General features: G+C 48.9%; 1 protein-coding gene across 11 annotated transcripts in view; it reads left to right on the top strand.

Moving 5' to 3' along the window:
- NCOA1 (nuclear receptor coactivator 1) overlaps positions 1–19927 on the top strand; it is a 268356-nt gene that overhangs the window by 219668 nt on the left and 28761 nt on the right. For all 11 annotated transcript variants that reach the window (XR_009557408.1, XM_060273185.1, XM_060273179.1 and 8 more), the window contains 6 exons: positions 987–1082; positions 1878–2018; positions 3449–3596; positions 4368–5706; positions 16215–16383; positions 19119–19304. Coding sequence is in view for 10 of the 11 variants with exons in the window: in XM_060273185.1 (XP_060129168.1) it covers positions 987–1082; positions 1878–2018; positions 3449–3596; positions 4368–5706; positions 16215–16383; positions 19119–19304 (2079 nt within the window). In the remaining variant the exon portion in view is untranslated. The remainder of the gene's footprint in view (positions 1–986; positions 1083–1877; positions 2019–3448; positions 3597–4367; positions 5707–16214; positions 16384–19118; positions 19305–19927) is intronic.

Below are 19927 nucleotides of genomic sequence, written 5' to 3'. Positions count from 1 at the left end.
ATACGCATCTGCACTCTGGCTCAACCATCCCCTGATGCAAAATAGACTTTCCATCAGAACACTTTGGGCTCATATCTCCATGGTGGCCATTTTGTTCCAGTGCATTAGCTGAATTAATCCATTGCAGCTTACACAGGAGATCATGACTGGAAGAAATAAATCACACAGGGGTTTATGACTTTGCCCAGGATATGATAGTTGTTGGCTTTCACCGCTGCCTTTTATTTTACAGTGCTGCCAGATCCAAATGGCCTCAGAATTAATTCTCCCAAACAATAAGGAACACCCACCCACTGTGCCAGTGCCAATCGTTCTCCCCAAGCAAACTTTCAATAGTTCAGCTGCTGTGTAAGGTTTAACTCAACAATACGGCTTTTCATTGCAAAATGCAGAAAGGCATTGACTTAGGCTTGGCTCCGGTGATCTTCTCTAAGCCAGCTGGGGGGAGGGGAACCTGCTAGAGCTTTCCCCCCCAAATTAACAAAGATGGGTTGGCATCCCCTAGGACTTTTCTTCTGTGCAAGAAGTCCCATCTCCCTACCTCCATCTCCCTTTCCTCCTTGGAGTCCTTCCTTAAGGCCCCAGTTCATTCTATGGGATGTATCCTAGGAACAGCTCGTGCCTCTGACACCAAATCCCAGACGGGAGCCACTGTTTCCCTGTTCCATTTTCAGGTTGGTTGCAGGGAATGTGAATTCCTCATTTAAAAAAGATTCCAAGAAGAACTTGTGCTTCCTTTGGCAAAAGTCGCATCTTCTTTGAAGGGGGGTCTACTTTACTCTTTGGGAATAGTGGTTTTGAAGGCATGTATGCTGCTGATGGCAGGCAAGCTCCTGTGAGGAGGCAATGCTTGAAGAGTCTGGAAGAGGCGAGTAAAAGGCAGGAGGGTTTTTCACAGGTAAGCACTTGCTCTGTATAACCTAGTGCCTCTTCCCTTCCCACCTCCAACCTCGCTCTTCTGCTTCTCCTCCTCCTCTTCATGGCAGACTTGCAGTCCTGTCTGATATGCATCGCACGAAGATTACCTCGATCCACAGCCCCTGCTACATCAGAATCCTTCATGACCAAGCAGGATACTACAGGTACCATTCAGAAGGGTAGCCAAGCCTTTGGCCCCAGAGGGCATTTCACCCCAGTGCAGCCACCAATCATGGCATGGAGAGGGTTGGCTTGAGAGCAGGCATCCCCAAACTTGGCCCTCCAGCTTTTTTGGGACTACAACTCCCATCATCCCTGGTCCTGTTAGCGAAGGATGATGGGAGTTGTAGTCTCAAAACAGCCGGAGGGCCAAATTTGGGGGTGCCTGCTTGAGAGCAACTGGTAGCCTAAGTACACTACCTTGGCCACAGTCTGCAGTTCCTGCATACGTTTGGAGTTCTGTGTCAGCAAGAGGGCCTCTGTTTTCTTCAAAACTGGGGAGAACTCAATGGACATATCCCAGTTGTTCCCCTCAACCATTTCATAAGGAAACATGGCAGGAACTGAAAGGGAGGTGGGTGGTCAGTGAGCAAGGGAAGGGAGGAGAAGGGACAGTGGCCAACCCTCTGTGTGGAATAGTCTACTTATTTATTTCTAGAAAAAGAGCCCTGAGCAGGAGAATGGGCAGGAATTGTTTGCTGGGGCAGCAGGGAAGCTCAAATGATGGAACTGGAAGAATGAAGGCAGGATATACATTCAATACATGCATTATTGGTATTTAGTTATTTATTGAGGAATTTATACCCTGCCTTTCAACCTATTTCAATTAAAAATAAAAAACTGAACCACCTACACATACGTAGATAAGAGTCAGCTGTGCTTCTGAATCCGCATCGCTCCATTGCTCTTGCTTTAGCCGTTCAGTCCTAAGGTGCTTCTCTCGCTTCCGCTCTGCTCAGGTAAAATCATCTCCATCGACACCAGTTCGCTGAGAGCGGCAGGCCGGACCGGCTGGGAGGATTTAGTGAGGAAGTGCATCTACGCTTTCTTCCAGCCTCAGGGCAGGGAGCCATCTTACGCCAAGCAGCTATTTCAGGAAGGTAAAAAGGCTCCTCTCTTTGCACGCACTGCCATTGTTGCTGGATAAGTGCTTTCCGGACTGAAAAATAAAACTGGGGGGGGGGGGACGGGGACAAACACCCGACAAAGAAGGCAAATAATGCTCCCATAGGAAGTAGCTGAAATGACTGACTAATGCCCGTGGCTTCTCCGGCTGGCAAGGGGGAGGGGGGTCCTTGCCTGCACACTCAATAGGATTCCATCAACCTGCTGCCAGTTGTCTCTCCGCACTCCCATGGCAACCTTGCCTGGGAGGCTGTTGGCCTGCAGTTTAGGGGTGGCGTGCCAAGTCAGCGGCCTTCTTGTGGACCTTTCAGGAAGGAGGAACTAAAGCAAGTGAGCCAAGTTATTCAAGGCTGGCTGCCTTCTTGGTCCCAAAAGAGGATAGAGATCGTCAAAAGCCTTTTTTTTATAAAAAAAAAAAAAGAGGGGAGGGCACCTTTTATCCAGAAGGCTAGTGTGGGCATTGTGGTTAGATTGCTGGACTGGGATGAGGGAGATTGGGTACCCAGTGGCCTTGAAGCTCCCTTGGGTATCCCATGACCATTCATATTCCTATTCTCTCTCTCTTTCTCTCCCCTCTTCTGTTCTCTACTGCTCTGTTTGTCTCTGTGTGTCTCTCTCAGCCTGACAGGGTTGTTAAGAGGATATAAATGGGCACAGGGCAGGGGATAGCTAATCTATGCTCCCTTGAACTCCTTGGAGAAAGAAAGGTGGGATAAAAACAGACAGTGAAATTTCCTAGTGCTTTATCTTTTTATTGCTGTAAACCGCTTTGATATGCACAAATATTTTAATGAATAAATTTATACGCCACTTTTCCTGAGTGCTCAAACCACCTCACATGCATTACCCTGTGTGACCTTATAAGACCTCTGCAAGGTGGGACAGTACATCACCCCCCTAGTGCGGAGGCTGGGAGAATAATGTATTTGCCTTTCCATGAATTGGTTCTCCTTATTTGTAGCCCTGGGAGCATTTGGCACCAGTGAGTTCTATGGATATTTTGTGGGTAGGGTGGTGGTGGTTGTTTGATGCTTCCTCCTGGTACCCAGGTCCTGGGGGGTCTTTTTCTCCCCCCCCCCCATCTCCTTGTATTTCCCTGGGCACTGGGGCGAGGGGCGGGAATGGTATTTGGGAGCCAGTACCCTTCAAATGCTCAGCCGCAAACTGATTTGGGTAACCTTGACAAGCCACTGCCTCAGTTCTCCCATCTGTCAAATGGGAGCCATGCTCACCAGCCTCCACATTTATGTGAGGACCAAAACAAAACACCATTATACAGGGAAAACCCTGCCAAAATCATTACTGGCCATGGTAAACAGAAGGCAGATGAACGAAAACATCCCAGCCTAGTAACCCACGTTCTCTCTCCCCCCCCCCCTTTGCCCCACTTTTTCCTCCTCCCCAGTGATGACACGGGGCACAGCCTTCAGCCCATCTTACCGGTTCACACTGAGTGATGGGACTGTCCTGAGTGCTCATACCAAGTGCAGACTTTGCTGCCCTCAAGGCCCGGAGATGCAGCCTTTCATCATGGGCATTCACATAATTGAGAGGTGAGTCTCAAGAACCCCTCAGTTTCATTACTCTTCCTCCCTTCCTTCCTTCCCTCCCACCTTGTGATTGTCTGAATTAAGCTGTGACCTCCTTGGCCGGGGGACCTGCCTCTTTTTTGCCTGTGCGACCCCACAAGACACCAGATACGTCAGTCCTCAGGAAATGGCCTTTTCATTCCCCTTCTGCCACCCCCACCCCTAAACTTTAAAAGACTGTTTTCTCCACCTGCTTTATTTCCTCTCGTTTGCCTCTCATTCCCGTTCACCTTCTGAGTTAGAAGAGAAGTGTGCTTGAGAAGGTGGAGCTTGAAGGAAACCCCTAAGGCAGACCCTGGGTTTCAAAGTTCCCTGAAAAATCACAAGGGGGTTATCATGCCTTTTTCTGATGCTCAAGAGGAGGAAGAACCAGTTAGGAGCTTTCCCTTCTTTGGGCTTTCGGGCTTCTTATGTTACAGAAAGAATGTTAGATGGGGATTTGGTGGCATGGTTCTGTGAATGTTTGTGGGACAACTGCAGAAGTGATCAAGCAATAGGATCACTGATCTTCCGTCTAATTTCCATATGGGTGACTAGCTCCTATGTAATGTTTCTCACAAATCATCATCATCATCATCATCATCGTCATCTATTACTTATAACCCTCTTCCCTCCAGTGATATGGAGTACCAAGTGATGCAGGTACCAAGCCTTAGGGCTTATGAAACATCCAAGCTGCCCCCTCTCCTTCCTCCACCAGTCACCCCCCTCTCTCTCTTCTTTTTCCTGACTCAGAGAACACGGCACGCTGTCACCTCAAGAAAACACTAACTCCGGGATGCCTCTTCCCCGCATCAGCCCCTCGCTGAACCCCAACATCTCCCCCGGACAAGGCATGGCTCTGCCCTCCCCTCTCCCTCCTGCCAACAGTAGCATGCTAACTGCCAGTGCAGCAGGCCACCCGCCGGGATCCAGCCTGCATGGCAGCAGCAGCAGCAATGCTACCCCCAGCCAAGCCACTTTCGGATGTTCGCCTGGGAGCCAGATGGGAACGAACGTTGCCTTAAGCCAGGGCCAGGCCGGTCCCCAGAACAGTAGCCATCCCATGAGCCACAACAGCTCCCCGATGGGCAGCCCCGGGGTCACCCCACCGCAGTTTATGTCCCCCAGGCATCGGGTGAGCCCCGGGCTGGTCCACCGGCCCAGAGTGCCAAGCAACCCTTTCTCTCCCCCCATGCCCACCACGCACTCCCCGGTGGGCATGGTGAGCGGCTGTGGCTCCAGTGGCTCCCTTGGCAACAGGTCGTACCCAGGCACCCCGCTGAACTCCATGCAGGGACTGACCGAAGGGCCCAGCCCCCCGGTGGGCTACTCCACGCCCTCCCCTGTCCTGCGGCAGCCCAGCAACCAGAACTCGCCCAGCCGGATGAGCCTGCCGCCCGTGAAAATGGAGCCCAAGGACAGCAAGGAGATCGCCTCCATCCTGTGCGACATGATCCACTCGGACGGCGGCCCAAGCAACACCAAGCCTGTGGAGCCAGGCTTGCTGCACGGCGGCGACCGGCTCTCCGAGGGCGACCACAAGGGCCTGCAGGCTACCAGCCACAAGCTTGTCCAGCTCTTGGCCACCACGGCCCAGGAGCAGCTGCGGCATGCTGACGCGGACACCAGCTGCAAGGAGCCCTTGTCCTGCACAGGCTCCTCCGGGACCCCTGCCTCCGGGAACCCGGTGGGCAGTGCTTGCCCGTCCTCCCACAGCTCCCTCACAGAGCGGCACAAGATCCTGCACCGGCTCCTCCAGGAGGGCAGCCCTTCGGACATGGGCAGCCTGGCCGCCATGGAGCAGGAGAAGAAGGACAGCGGGCCTGGTGCAGCGGCCCCTGCCCTGCAGAGCCAGGCCCCGGATGCCCGGCTGGAGGCAGATGCCGCAAAGAAGAAGGACTCGAAGGACAACCAGCTCCTTCGCTACCTGTTGGACAAGGACGAGAAAGAGCTGGCGTCCAACCCCACCTTGAGCTTGGACGACGTCAAGGTGAAGGAGAACCCGGAGCAGCTGGAGCCTTGCGGCGTCGCTCAGTCCCTGCACACCAAGCCCCCCGCGCCAGAGGAGGGAAAGCTGCAGCCACAGAGCCAGGTAGGTCTCCCCTCCTGGGGGAAGGGGTCCTTTCCTCTTAGAAGAGCAGCAAACATGTCGCTCCACGTTGGGTCTTGGGTCGCCGCTGTTGGCTTGTGCCTTCCTTGCTTGGCACTGCAACTGTTTGCAATTGCAAGACCTATCCCAGTGCAAATGAGCTTTTATTTATTTATTATTTATACCCCGCCCATCTGGCTGGGTTTCCCCCGCCGCTCTGGGCGGCTTCCAACAAATACAAAAATACATTAAAATATCACAGATTAAAAACTTCCCTAAACAGGGCTGCCTTTAGGTGTTTTCTAAATGTCAGGTAGAATCATAGAGTTGGAAGAGACCACAAGGGCCATTCAGTCCAACCCCCTGCCAAGCAGGAAACACCATCAAAGCATTCCTGACATATGGCTGTCAAGCCTCTGCTTAAAGACCTCCAAAGAAGGAGACTCCACTACACTTCTTGGCAGCAAATTCCAGGTAGTTGTTCATCTCCCTGACCTCCGATGGAAGGGCGTTCCATAGGGCGGGCGCCACTACCGAGAAGGCCCTCTGCCTGGTTCCCTGTAGCTTTGCTTCTCGCAGTGAGGGAACCGCCAGAAGGCCCTCGGTGCTGGATCTCAGTGTCCGGGCTGAACGATGGGGGTGGAGACGCTCCTTCAGGTATATTTTGCGCGACCCTGAGATTTGTGGATGCTCATCTCACAATATTGGAGGGGGGGTTACCCTTTTGCAGTCTGTCTATCGAGCCTTGAGGAAGCAGAAGGTTTTACACACAAGGTTCAATCCTCACAGTATTCTGTTTAAAATGAATCTTGGCGAAGACCTTCCGTTGCTGGAGAGCTGCCGCCAGTCAGAGTAGAGGGTATTGGGCTAGATGGACCAGTGGTCAGACTCTGTATAAGGTAGTGCCATTAGGAACGACGTCAGCATGTTGATTTTTGCTTGATCTTTACCATACAACCTGCAAACTGCATGGTTCTACTGAGTTCTCTGCCTTCTTAACAAAACTTCCCCTTTGAATGAAACATGTATGATAATTTTTAATATTAGTATATCCACTCCAGTCATTTATTTTCTTTTACTGAAAATACACAGAAACTCGTGCTTGGCTGAAATGCCCCTTCCTCAATTTCAGGGCCCCTTTTGCAGGGTAAGGGAAATTGTGGTGGGGAGGGATTCTAGCCAGTTCCAGGGAGCCAAAGTTCACTAGGATCCCACTCTGCTAGTGGCCATCTCTTCTCCACCCCATCCTCAAAGCCTTAAGAGCAGGAATAGGGAACTGGATCTGACCCATGGCAGACCACTTTGACAGGTGGGTGGGGCCAACGATCTGCCACTGGCGATCCATTTTTCCTATTCTGGCTGGTGAGCTGCGCTACAAAGGAAAACCCAAGCCAGGTTTGCCACCTGGCAACCGAGAGGCAAGAAACAGTCTTCATTACATCCACCAGCTCTTCATATATTTTGGGACATGTTGTTTAGTCGTTTAGTCGTGTCCGACTCTTCGTGACCCCATGGACCATAGCACGCCAGGCACTCCTGTCTAGCACTGCCTCCCGCAGTTTGGTCAAACTCATGTTCGTAGCTTCGAGAACACTGTCCAACCATCTTGTCCTCTGTCGTCCCCTTCTCCTTGTGCCCTCCATCTTTCCCAACATCAGGGTCTTTTCCAAGGATTCTTCTCTTCTCATGAGGTGGCCAAAGTACTGGAGCCTCAGCTTCACGATCTGTCCTTCCAGTGAGCACTCAGGGCTGATTTCCTTAAGAATGGAGAGGTTTGATCTTCTTGCAGTCCATGGGACTCTCAAGAGTCTCCTCCAGCATGCGATGGGACATGTCATGCCACTAATGCAGTCCTGATGGGGGGCTGTGTTTTCAGACCAGAGGGCCCAGAACAAGGAGCAGGTTTGTTGGTTTGTTTTGCTCATGTTATGGTATAAAGCACCACAAATCATAGTAAGGTGAAGTAATAGCCGCATGCCAACACCAGCATCTGAGGACTCAAAAGTCAAAGGCAAGCGTTTCAATAGTGAAACTGCAAGACCTCAAATGCACCAACCATGTTGTCACTGTTGGTCATAGAGTCCTGCAGCTGACCCAGTTCTCAAATAAGTGTACCTGCGTCAATGGGCATATCTTCAAAGATCCCTTAATTTAGTTGCACACTGAAAAGAGGCCCGCAGTGCGAACTATTTGCTAAGCACAACACATGCCCCTTTGTGCCTGCCATGGTGTAAGGCAGAAGAAAAACTTCCATGCGGACTGAGGTGCTTTCATTTTATTCAATTTTGCAGGGATTTTGTGCTCAATGATTGCTTAAATCAGTGGTATTAAATCTCTGCAGTCGAGCCTGTTGCAAGGCTGCATTGTAGATTCTGTTGGCGTGACTGAGAGACACACCTTGTTTCAGAAGCCCCTCTGGCATCACCAATAGGAGGGCTGGGGAGTTCACAGGCCTTTAAAGGGCTTTGGGCTATTCATCCCCAACATTTCCTGAATTCAAGAGCCCCATATGATGCGAGTCTGTGAATGGGCTAAGCACGGCTAAGAGAATTTTCAGTCTCCCTCCTGTTCAGTGGCTGGGAACCGGCAACTTTAAGGTACCATTATCTCTTGCAATAGAGTTATTAAATGGCAATGATGGTTCCCTGCAAGAGAGATTTCGGCGTATAAATATTCATTACAATTGGCCATGAATAGGAGAGGGCACCGCTTTCTTTTCTTTTCTTCTCCAGCTGAGGAAGATGACAACATGGATAAGGCTGTGTTAATCCCTTTTTTATCAAATAGACCAGGGAGAGTTTGACATTTCAAGTGCGAGACCACTTACAGGCTTGTGTCAGAATGGGGCTTCTGTGTGGGAATAGCCCCAGAGCCCCTTGGAAAGCCTCAGATAACAAATAATGCCCTAAAGTGCCCTAATTAAATTAAGGGGCCCATTCATCTGGGAATCCCCACGTGGTGTCCCCATCCGGCACAGGGGCTTCAACTCTCTTTGTATCCTGTCCCACAAAAGGCCCTTGAGCTGACGGCTTCCCATCAGCTGCTCCCGGCCTGCTCTCTCTGGTTTCTTCCCAGACTTTGTAAACGGAGCTTCGTTATATGTCAGCTTCCCATGTTCCATTGCAGTGCTAAATCGGAAGCAAAGGCCATCTCTTTGGGGGCACCGTGGTTTCCCAGGAAGCCTGTCATGCTGGTTGCATTTTTGGCCATGCTGGCCAGAAGGAACCTGTGCACCTGAAATACACTGATTTGGAAGCTTCTGAAACCCCTGAAATTATATATATTTAGGGGAAGAGTTATGGTCTTGCAAGGCGCTCAGTGTTAGATTTAACAGCTCAGGTTTTGCATATCCTGAAATGTGCGGATTTGCTCAGGCCTCTCCTGTGATCTGTCAAGCTCAGCAGCTGCACTATTTATCTTCACTGGCCCTGCTTCCATTTGGTTTTGATATCCTAGACGAGGAAACACAACTGTGCCTTTAGTGTACCTGCTCTGCATGCAGGTGTCCCCCAGCCCCAGCCCCAGCCCTTGGCAGCATCTCCAGTTCAGAAGGATCAGGGAGTGGTGGGTAAGGTCCTTTCTAGGTCCCAAGGAGCTGCAGCCATTCGCAGGACTGAGTTAGATGAACAAAGAATCTTGGGGAGGAATTTAGTGGCGCACCAAGGCAATCATTTCTTCAGGGCAAGCATTTTGGCTAGACAAGAACAGCCCCCTCCTCCCTGGGCTGTTCTGTGGGAGGTGGTTTCTCCTGATCCCACCCCTAGAGCCCATTTCAGGGGGCACAAGGGAGAGGAGAGGGCAAACCCCATTGTGGAAGCAGTCCTATCTAGTTGTTGGTTTCTTTGTTTGTTTAGAGACGCAGGTGGCGCTGTGGTCTAAACCACTGAACCTCTTGGGCTTGCCGATCAGAAGGTTGGCGGTTTGAATCCCCGCGACGGGGTGAGCTCCCGTTGCTCTGTCCCAGCTTCTGCCAACCTAGCAGTTAGAAAGCACACCAGTGCAAATAAATAAACAGGTACCACAGTGGCGGGATGGTAAATGGCGTTTCCATGCACTCTGGCTGCTCTCACGGTGTCCTGTTGCGCCAGAAGCAGTTTAGTCCTGCTGGCCACATGACCCAGAAAGCTGTCTGTGGACAAACGCCAGCTCCCTCGGCCTGAAAGCGAGATGAGCGCCACAACCCCACAGTCTCGTTGGACTGGACTTAACTGTCCAGGGGTCCTTTACCTTTTACCGTTTTGCTTGTTTATGTCAAATTTATAACCAACCTTTCCTCCAATGTTGATCCTCCCTGGCTGGGAGTGAGTGACTGGCCCAAGTCACCCAGCAAGCTCCGTGGCCAAGTGGGGATTTGAACCCTGGTCTTCCAGGTCCAAGCCTGAACCACCATGTTGCCTCTCTGCTTCCTGTGCCTCCCGAGCCCTCTCCAGATGTCCCTTTCTCCATGGAAAAAGCACACTCAAGCCTTACCTCCTCCCTCACCCTCCATGGGCGGCTGTGTGCAGTGGGGAGCTTATGTGAGTACAGCAGGCTCCCCCCTGCAGAAGACAGTCGCCCTCCATCATGACCTGGCCTAGTGACTAGTGGGGTGCCACAGGGTTCTGTCTTGGGCCCAGTCTTATTCAACATCTTTATCAATGACTTGGATGATGGGCTTGAGGGCATCCTGAGCAAGTTTGCAGATGACACCAAATTGGGAGGGGTGGCTAATACCCCAGAGGACAGGATCACACTTCAAAATGGCCTTAACAGATTAGACAACTGGGCCAAAGCAAACAAGATGAATTTTAACAGGGAGAAATGTAAGGTTGGGAAAAAAAACCTGAAAGGGACAAATACAGGATGGGTGACACCTGGCTTGGGAGCAGTACATGTGAAAAGGATCTAGGAGTCTTGGTAGACCACAAACTTGACATGAGTCAACAGTGTGATGCAGCAGCTAAAAAAGCCAATGCAATTCTGGGCTGCATCAATAGGAGTATAGCATCTAGATCAAGGGAAGTAATAGTACCACTGTATTCTGCTCTGGTCAGACCTCACCTGGAGTACTGTGTCCAGTTCTGGGTACCACAGTTCAAGAAGGATACTGACAAGCTGGAACATGTCCAGAGGAGGGCAACCAAAATGGTCAAAGGCCTGGAAACGATGCCTTATGAGGAACGGCTTAGGGAGCTGGGTATGTTTAGCCTGGAGAAGAGAAGGTTAAGGGGTGATATGATAGCCATGTTCAAATATATAAAAGGATGTCATATAGAGGAGGGTGAAAGGTTGTTTTCTGCTGCTCCAGAGAAGCGGACACGGAGCAATGGATTCAAACCACAAGACAGAAGATTCCACCTAAACATTAGGAAGAACTTCCTGACAGTAAGAGCTGTTCGACAGTGGAACTTGCTGTCAAGGAGTGTGGTGGAGTCTCCTTCTTCGGAGGTCTTTAAGCGGAGGCTTGACAGGCATATGTCAAGAATGCTTTGATGGTGTTTCCTGCTTGGCAGGGGATTAGACTGGATGGCCCTTGTAGTCTCTTCCAACTCTATGATTCTATGCGGAGGCCAGGTCAAGCAGCTCATCCTTGCTCTCTCCTCCTGGCGATGTTTGTCTTGTGCAGACAAAGGTTTGTCTCGTGCAGAGGGCTGTTGTGCATTCTTAGTGCTCTTCAGTTGCTTTCTAGTTATCTCTCTGGGGGAGCGGGTGTTTTGAACTGGTTGCTTCTTCTTTTTTTACCCTTGTACATGTTAGCTGCTCCGGGAGCCCCTTTGGTGTTAAAGAACTGGTTATAAATGGATGAAATAAATGAATAATAACTGCGCAAGCAAGTTGGAATCTCAGCTGTGCCATGAACTCAGTCGCTGGAGGAGAGAGCCACTCAAGCAGAAATTTTCAGGGGGCACTTCTCTCGCTGGTGTCTAGATCCACAACAGAATGTTCTTAAAATACGTTGTTTGCCAACACAGTGCTGGGTCTGTCAAAGAGCAGACCTTTGTATCTATCTATCTATCATCTGTCTGTCTATCTATCTATCTATCTATCTATCATATGTCTGTCTGTCTATCTATCTATCATCTATCCTATTTATACCCTACCTTTTTCTCCAAGGTGCTCATTTAATCCCTGTGAAGTAGGCTAGACTGAGAGGCATCCACTGGCCCCCAAGACCACACAGTGACCTTCATGGCTGAGTGGGCATTTGAACCCTGCTCTCCTGGTTCCTAGTCAGACACACTAACCACTACACAACACTGCCTCTCTTGCTGCAACCCTTGCACACCCAGACACATGTGCACAGACTTGAAACTGAAAATATTGCTCCTTGAGCCAGTTTGCCATGAACCCTCTTCTGCAATAGGGGAATAATTGTCCTGGCCTTCCCTACAGTGATATTCTGAGACAGGGCGTGCGAAGTGCTTTGAGCACTGAGGAAGCACAACATAAATCTCTCTAGTTATTGTTTCCCCCCCTGGTACTTACAGTAAGTCCTGCATTTCCTCCCAGTGAGACCGCAGAGTGGCTGACAATACAGTATCGCGTGCACAGCATTACAAAACATTTTAAAAACCAGTTAAAAACATAGTCAGAAATGAAAGCGGAATAGGAACCGCAGTAACGGGGAAAGGAAACACAGAGTCAGCCAAGAAGGTTGGCTACATTCCAAGGATCCAGGTTAAACAGAAAACGCCTAAACGAGGCCTACGTGTGGAACAGCTGCATGTCATTTGGGAGGGAGCTGCATAACTGGGGGGCCACCACCAAGAATGCTCTGTTGCACATCACCGCCAGCCCCACAGAAACTGAAGCTGGAATAACAAGCAGGGCATTCTTTGCAGAACCTTAATAATTGGGCAGGGCAGTTGTGGACGGCGAAGGCACTCTCTCAGGTTCCTGTTGTTTGGGGCTTTGGATACTAATGCTGATGCCTTGAATAGGGCTCAGAAATTCATAGTGTGGTGATTTGAGGATCAGGGTAATGCGATTCCCCCTCGCTACTCCAGAAAACAGCAAGGCAGCAGCATTCTACATGCAAAGCATCGCCCTCCTAGCTGCTCCTGGTTTGGAAAGTGCTCTACATCTCTGCTTCTTGTTATTTTTTTCTCCGTTGTCAGGGATGGGCTGTTTCCCTGTTGCTTTCTTTTAGCCTTTGTAATCCTGCCATTACAGAGGCTTAAACTCGGTGGCCTTTGCACTGATTTCCATGACTCTGTAAGACTTTGCTTTTTTCCCCTCCTGGACCTTTGCTCTTTATTGCTTCTGAGATGCAGAGAGCAGAACCGCAGGCCGCATTTGAGAGGTGTGCTTTATGGTCAGTCAGGATCCCTAATGCCAGTCTGGCTGTGGCCTAAATGGCAGCTACATCCCTGTTTAGAGAGGCGCTTCTGTGGCACTTCTAAGTAAACCAGCTCCTCCAAATGTCCATTCCGAGTCGCCCAGCCACTGCCACAGTGTCCTTTCTCCTGGCAGATCAAGATGAGCAGGTGACAGCAAAAGTTGCAAGGTTTTTAGCTGGGGCAATCAGAATAAGGTCTAGTTTTGACTATTGATTCAAAACCCTAAAATGTATTTTATATAACTGGCTTTTTATTTCTATTCTTTGTATATCGTATTGTTGTTTTATTGCTGTGGCCAATGGCTGACGCAAATACAGTGGTGCCTCGCTAGACAAATTTAATTCGTTCCACGGGTCTTTTCTTATAACGAAAAATTCGTCTAGCGAGTCCCATAGGAATGCATTGAATATTTTTTTTTGCCCATAGGAACGCATTAATTGAATTTCAATGCATTCCTATGGGAAACTGCGATTCGCTAGACGAATTTTTCGTAAAACGAATTCGTCTAGCGAGGCAACCTCCGCTAGAAAAAACCTTTCGTTAAGCAGAAATTTCGTTGCAGGGCATTCGTTAAGCGAGGCACCACTGTAAAGATTCATTCATTCCATCAATCCATCACGATGACAGCAGCATACAAATCGCCCAAGTCATTATTGCAAACTTCGCCAGCCTGGTGCCCTCCAGAAGTTTTGAGCTGCATCAGCCTCAGCTCGTGGCTACTCTAGCTGGGGGTGGGATTGCAGTAGTATAGCATGCAATAGCCAGGGCTGGGGAGTGCCTTGTTTTACACTTGTTGAGCAAAATGATGCAAGTAAACTCTTATTTCTTAAGGCACCGTGATGGGCTTGGTTCCTCATTATATCATTTCCCCTCTAATTGTCTCCTTAGATCACATTCCCACCTTCAAGTACATTTCCAGAGCTTATTCCTTTGAGGAGGAGATTTGCTAAAATGTCTCAGTGAAGAGACAGGGAGGAGGGAGGGATGGAATGAATCTAAGCAGACAAGGCTGTCTTTTGCAGTTTTTCTTACAAATAACTGTGGAGAAATTTTGATCTGAGAGGGGTGGGGGGTGGGGAACGAACCTTGGATCTGAGCCAATGAGACATAGCTGCCCTGCATCAATACCCATCCGAGGGCCCACCCTTAGCAGACAAAGCGGCTGTGGCAAAGATCTTTCACCCATTTTTTTTGTCTTGTTTTTTTCTCCTTTTTCTTTATTTTTGGAAATTTAATCTAAAAAAAATTTTTTTTTAAAGGAAGTAGCTAAGCCAACAGAGTAAGCAATTTTTTTAAAAAAATAATCTAGTCCACCAAAAAGATGTTCAGGTTTTCAAAATAGCTTTTAATTACAAGTAGCTTTTAATGCAAGTAACTTTTAATAGTTCTTAATGCCGGGGTGGCAAGTGGACGAGGCATTTGCTATCTCTCTCTCCTGCAGGAGGGAATCTCTTGAGATGATGCCCTGCAGCAACCTCCATGTGGGCCATCATGTTATGGTCTAGTTAGGCCCTGTTGGCCTCAGAGGAAATGCCCAGGTACAGAAAGGCGAGCCAGCAATCTCACATTTTTTCGGAATACAAATAGCCAGAAATGTGTGCCTGCGTTTCCCTGAGCACAGTGGATGCAGAACTCCCAGCTGGTAGATAGGGCTGCGCTCTGTGAATGTGTGTGTGTGTGTGTGTGTGAGAGAGAGAGAGAGAGAGGAGAGACCAACTGATTCAGCATTTCAAACATCTTGCTCTGTGGGAGTGAGAGTTGAAATGTCTTGTTTCCAAACTGGAACAGTTTCTGCTCAAAGAAAGCCCACCTCACCTTGCCAATGTTTTCACTCTCGGAATGTTTCTGGATGTTCACTTTTTTTTGAGCCCGTGATGTGCTATCACTCTCTGGATCAAACTGAACGTAATGCATACCCACCCCTTTTCTTCCGTTACATTATGGCGGCGGACTTATCTGATTTGTCCAGGCACGGTGTGTGCCTGGAACAGTCCAGGGAACTGCTGGAGTAGAGAGTCTGGTGAAACTGAACCCCGTGGTTGCTGTAACTGCAGGCCCAGCTTCTTCCATACAGCATTTCCCCCTCCCCTCCACTTAGCACCTTTAAGGAAACAATTTATTTATTTTTTTCTGGTTGGAGGCTGTATGTTGCCATCCAGCCAAACGTCAAATTACTGCTGGGTTTCTGCAGTATGTGTTCCATGTGGAATGTACAACAGCTTCTGACCTCCAATGCAGAACTTTGCTTGTTTTTTAATTTAGCATTGTTTGAAATAAAAGTAATACAGTGGTACCTTGGTTTACGAACTTAATCCGTTCCGGAAGTCCATTCTTAAACCAAAGCGTTCTTAAACCAAGGCGTGCTTTCCCATAGCAGCGGGGGACTCAATTGACAAATGGAAGACACTCAACAGGAAGTGAAACATGTTCTGCTTCCAAGGCAAAGTTCACAAACCAAAACACCTACTTCCGGGTTTGCAGCGTTCTTAATCCAAATTGTTCATAAACGAAGGTTCCACTGTACTTGCAGAGAAGAAAGAGGAAGGATTTTAGCTCATTGGTAAAGCACCTGCTTGGCATGTAGAAGGTCCCAGGTTCAATCCTCAGCATCTCCTTATAGGACTGGGAGAGACTCCTGCTCTGAAATCCCGGAGAGCCAATGTTGATCCTTGTAGACAACCGTGAGCTAAATGGACGCAATGGTCTTAAGTTTATGCTGCATTATTATAATTTTATTACTGGTTGTTTGCCATTCTGGAAGCTTTATACAGAAACATAGCCAGGAAGCTATCTGAATTAGCATAGTATTTAGCATAAAAACATCAATATAGATTTTTTTTAAAAAAATGAACATTTCACAGGCCTGTCTGAATTACACAGTTTTCCCGAATATGACTGAAAGCCAGCTGCGATTATTCCTGCCAAACCTCTACTGGCAGGGAGTTCCACAGGACAGGGCTAAAGGCTCAGTCTCTGGTGAAGGCCAACTGAACTTGTGGGGAGGTGTGGGGAACCCCCCAGAAGTGCTCTTATCAGGATGGAGCATAAGGAATGGGACCCAAGTTGTTCAGGGCTTTTGCAAATTTGCGCCATCAAGCTCAGAGCAAAAGGGTTGTGGTTGATTTCTTGTTCCACCCGTGGCTGCCCTCAGAGGTTCCATGGCTGACCTGTGGCCTTGTTTCCTTCCTTCAGTTTGCATCGGACCTTGACCAGATTCTGCCGTCGCTGGAGAAAGCCCAGCTGCCGCCAGGACTGTGTGGATCGGAGGTGGCCGAAAGTGGCGGCATTGCCATCAAGTCAGAGATCCTGACTCCCTCCCTCCAGCCTGGCACCGCCGCAAGAACTCCCACGGGGATGAGCTGTACGTACTTTTGTGAATTCTTTCTCCCCTTTCTATAACTCCCAGGGCTGGACCTGCTCTAACTTTCTCGCACATGCTCTTAATCCATGCTATTCACAATGTGTCTGATGGACTGGAACCTGGTACCATTGCGTTGTCGTGCTGAATGCCAGGTGTTGGTTGAGGAGAAAGAGGCAGTGGGAATTCTCCTTTCCGAATAATAATTGAAATAATTTATTATTTATACCCCGCCCATCTGGCTGGGTTTCCCCAGCCACTCTGGGCAGCTCCCAACCGAATATGAATATATATGTATGAACGTACACACACACACACACACACACACACACACACACACACACCAGTATTAAACATTAATAACTTCCCTAAACAGGTCTGCTTACAGATGTCTTTTAAAAGTTAGATAGTTGCTTATTGCCTTGACATCTGATGGGAGGGTGTTCCACAGGGCAGGTGCCACCACCGAGAAGGCCCTCTGCCTGTAGGCCCTGTAACCTCACTTCTCGCAGGGAGGGAACCGCCAGAAGGCCCTCGGTGCTAGACCTCAGTGTCCAGGCAGAACAATGGGGGTGGAGACGCTCCTTCAGCCCCAGCCAGCATAGCCAGGGGTGAGGGATGGTGGGGTTGCATCCCCAAATTGTCTGGAAGTCACTATGTTGGCTCTAAACCAAAATAAAAGGACTCACTCACAGGGAAGAAGCATTCATTTGCTTGATCTTACCATTGTTGAACATCGCCTAAAACAGAGGGTCAACAGCCACCGGATGAGAACAGCCCACCTCAGGTCAAGAGAGGAGATTCTTGAGCCCTGGTGATGTTTGTGAGTGACAGCTACGAGACGCATCAAAGGAGGGAGCTTTGCCTTCCCATAGTCAGGAGGTCTGAAAGAGTGCTCTCAGTTCCCAAGCTGCACTGCTTCTTGCATCCCCTCACAGCCAGTGTGGTATAGTGGTTAAAAGCGGTGGACTCGTAATCTGGGGAACCGGGTTCACGTCTCCACTCCTCCACATGCAGCTGCTGGGTGACCTTGGGCTAGTCACACTTCTCTGAAGTCTCTCAGCCTCACTCACCTCACAGAGTGTTTGTTGCGGGGGAGGAAGGGAAAGGAGAATGTTAGCCGCTTTGAGACTCCTTAGGCAGGGCCGTCTCAAGCATGTTGGGCGCCTGGGCACCGTGGTGCGGAGATTGCTCCGGCGTCCCCGCCCTGGTGGGCGCAGCACAGCACACCCTGCGCCACCCAGCCTACCCCGAGAGCCGGCCCTGCCTTAGGGTAGTAATAAAGTGGGGTATCAAATCCAAACTCCTCCTCCTCTTCTTCTTTTTCTTCTTCTTCTTTTCTGATAAATTCCTGGAGCAAACGTCAGGCAACTGCTTTCCACCCAGGCTTGTTCCTTGCATGCTAAAAATCCTTATTCCAAGGATCTGAATGCCTGCAGAAAAGCCAACTATAAGGCCATTCATAAGTCATTGGCATGTTTTGACTTGACTGGGCTCCTTGTGCTGCTGGAGATTCAGTGATGCAGAAAAGTTTTTTAAGTTGACCGTCAGTTCCATTGACCAGTGATCACTTTCCCTTTTATTCTTGTATTATTGGAATGGGCTTTCATTGGCTGGGAGCGTGCAAACTTTTGAGTTAACACAGAACTGCTCTTCCTGGCAAAGAGCATTGTGTGATACAAAAGCTTACACATGCCTTGGAGATGGCCCAGAAGACAAAATGATCTTTTGGGATGGTTTGGAGTGGACCCTGAAATGTATACAGCAAAAAAAATTGGAAGTTGATATTGGAGTATATCTATATGGCCAGATCTGGTTAAGGCAACCAAGTAGATTCCATTAAACCCAAAACACTTTTCAAGTTGGCAACATTTTTTAAAAAAATCTGAATAAGAACTTTTTGATTTCTGGAAATTTTCAAATTTGAGGTTTCTTTTTTAAAAAATCCTTTTGTGGTTTTGTTAAATTTCCAGGCAATCTGGCAAAAAATAAGCTTGTCTGTTTAAATGCTTAGCGTCCCTTTTCTGAAGCTCTCAAACAAAATAAATTGTTATTGGGAAGGTAAACAAGAAGAAATAGAGTTGGGAAGTAAAAAATGTGAAAGTTTGCAGTCAGAATTTTCAGCTTGTGGACTTGTGGTTGAAACCAACTTGAGTGTTTTAGTGGCAGTTGCATGAAAAGAGTAACTGACAAGAGCAGCGGTCCAAAAAAGAAGAAAGTAAGCCAATTTAATTTGGATGAGTAGTTTCTGAGAAGAGGGGACAGGAGAGCCCTCTGGTGGACTGTGCAAGAACTCCAGCACATGGTGGAGACTCTACAGCAGTGTTTCTCAAAGGGGGGGGGATATAGTTCCCTCCCCCCCCTAGGAATATTCCAGGGGGCCGCAGGTGAAAATCGCATAAATGGGGGGCCACAGCACAAGACTAGGGGGCCACAGAGAGAAGAGAGAAGTGACTGAGAAAAGAAAACAGATCACAAGAGAAGTAAAAGGGTTGGGAAACACTGCTGTATATGGCATGGATATCCCTTGCCATTGTTCACTGTTGATTTGAAACACATCGCGTTAGCATGGCCATTCTTAGTAGTGAGGTTCCTGGAGGGTGAGCAACTGTACTGTCCCGAATGAGCCCATTTAGGTTTCTGCAACCCAGGTGCCAGCTTGATCCTCATCTCACATCCCTGTTAGTTACTCCTGGGCCCACAGCCACCATCTCTGATGTTTTACTTCTGTGTTCCAGCTGTCAACGGTGGGCAGGGCATGCAGGCCGGCCGGTCCCCCTTCGAATTCTGCGACCCCCTGGAGCCGGTTCAGCTCAGGACGGCGCCTTTCCCCACAACCAACGGCAGCAGCCCTCACCCTGGTTTGCCTTCCGAGCAAGGCAGGGGGGCAGTACCTGGACCAAGCCCCTTCCAGCCTGACACAGGTAGGTGCATCTGTGGCACCTCAGGGAAGGATCCATGGCATTTTTCAATAGACAAAATATACAGTGGTACCTTGGTTTACAAACTGAATCCGTTCCGGAAGTCTGTTCTTAATCCAAGGTGTTCTTAAACCAAGGCATGCTTTCCCATAGCAGCCGGGGGCTCAATTTACAAATGAAAGACACTCAACAGTTCCGCTTCCAAGGCAAAGTTCACAAACCAAAACGCCTGCTTCCGGGTTTGCAGCGTTCTTAATCCAAGTTGTTCATAAACTAAGCTGTTTTTAAACTGTACAGTCCTTCTCCCAATGACCCTTTGAGGTAGTCAGCCTTAGAAACGATGAGCCACTGAAACTCACAACTGTGCAGGGATTTTCACCATGCTGTAGTCTTGTCTCTCGACCACCCCATTCCCATTTTGTTGTGAGTTATCATCCTCATCAGTCAATTGCTAAAGTACCCTTATTTGTTTATTAAATTTGCATGCCGCCCTTCATCAGGGCAGTTCACAACATGAAAATGCATTATAGAAAAGAGGAAATAGAGAATAAAAACAGAACAAAAACCTTCCCACAGCACCCCTTTAAAAGGGTATAGGATGTTAACCAGCCCAAGGCCTGGTTGAA

The sequence above is a fragment of the Zootoca vivipara genome, chromosome 3 (genome assembly GCF_963506605.1).
Source record: "Zootoca vivipara chromosome 3, rZooViv1.1, whole genome shotgun sequence".
Lineage (NCBI taxonomy): Eukaryota > Metazoa > Chordata > Lepidosauria > Squamata > Lacertidae > Zootoca > Zootoca vivipara.
Note: the sequence above shows the minus strand (reverse complement) of the source record. Positions and strands in the feature narration are given on the sequence as shown.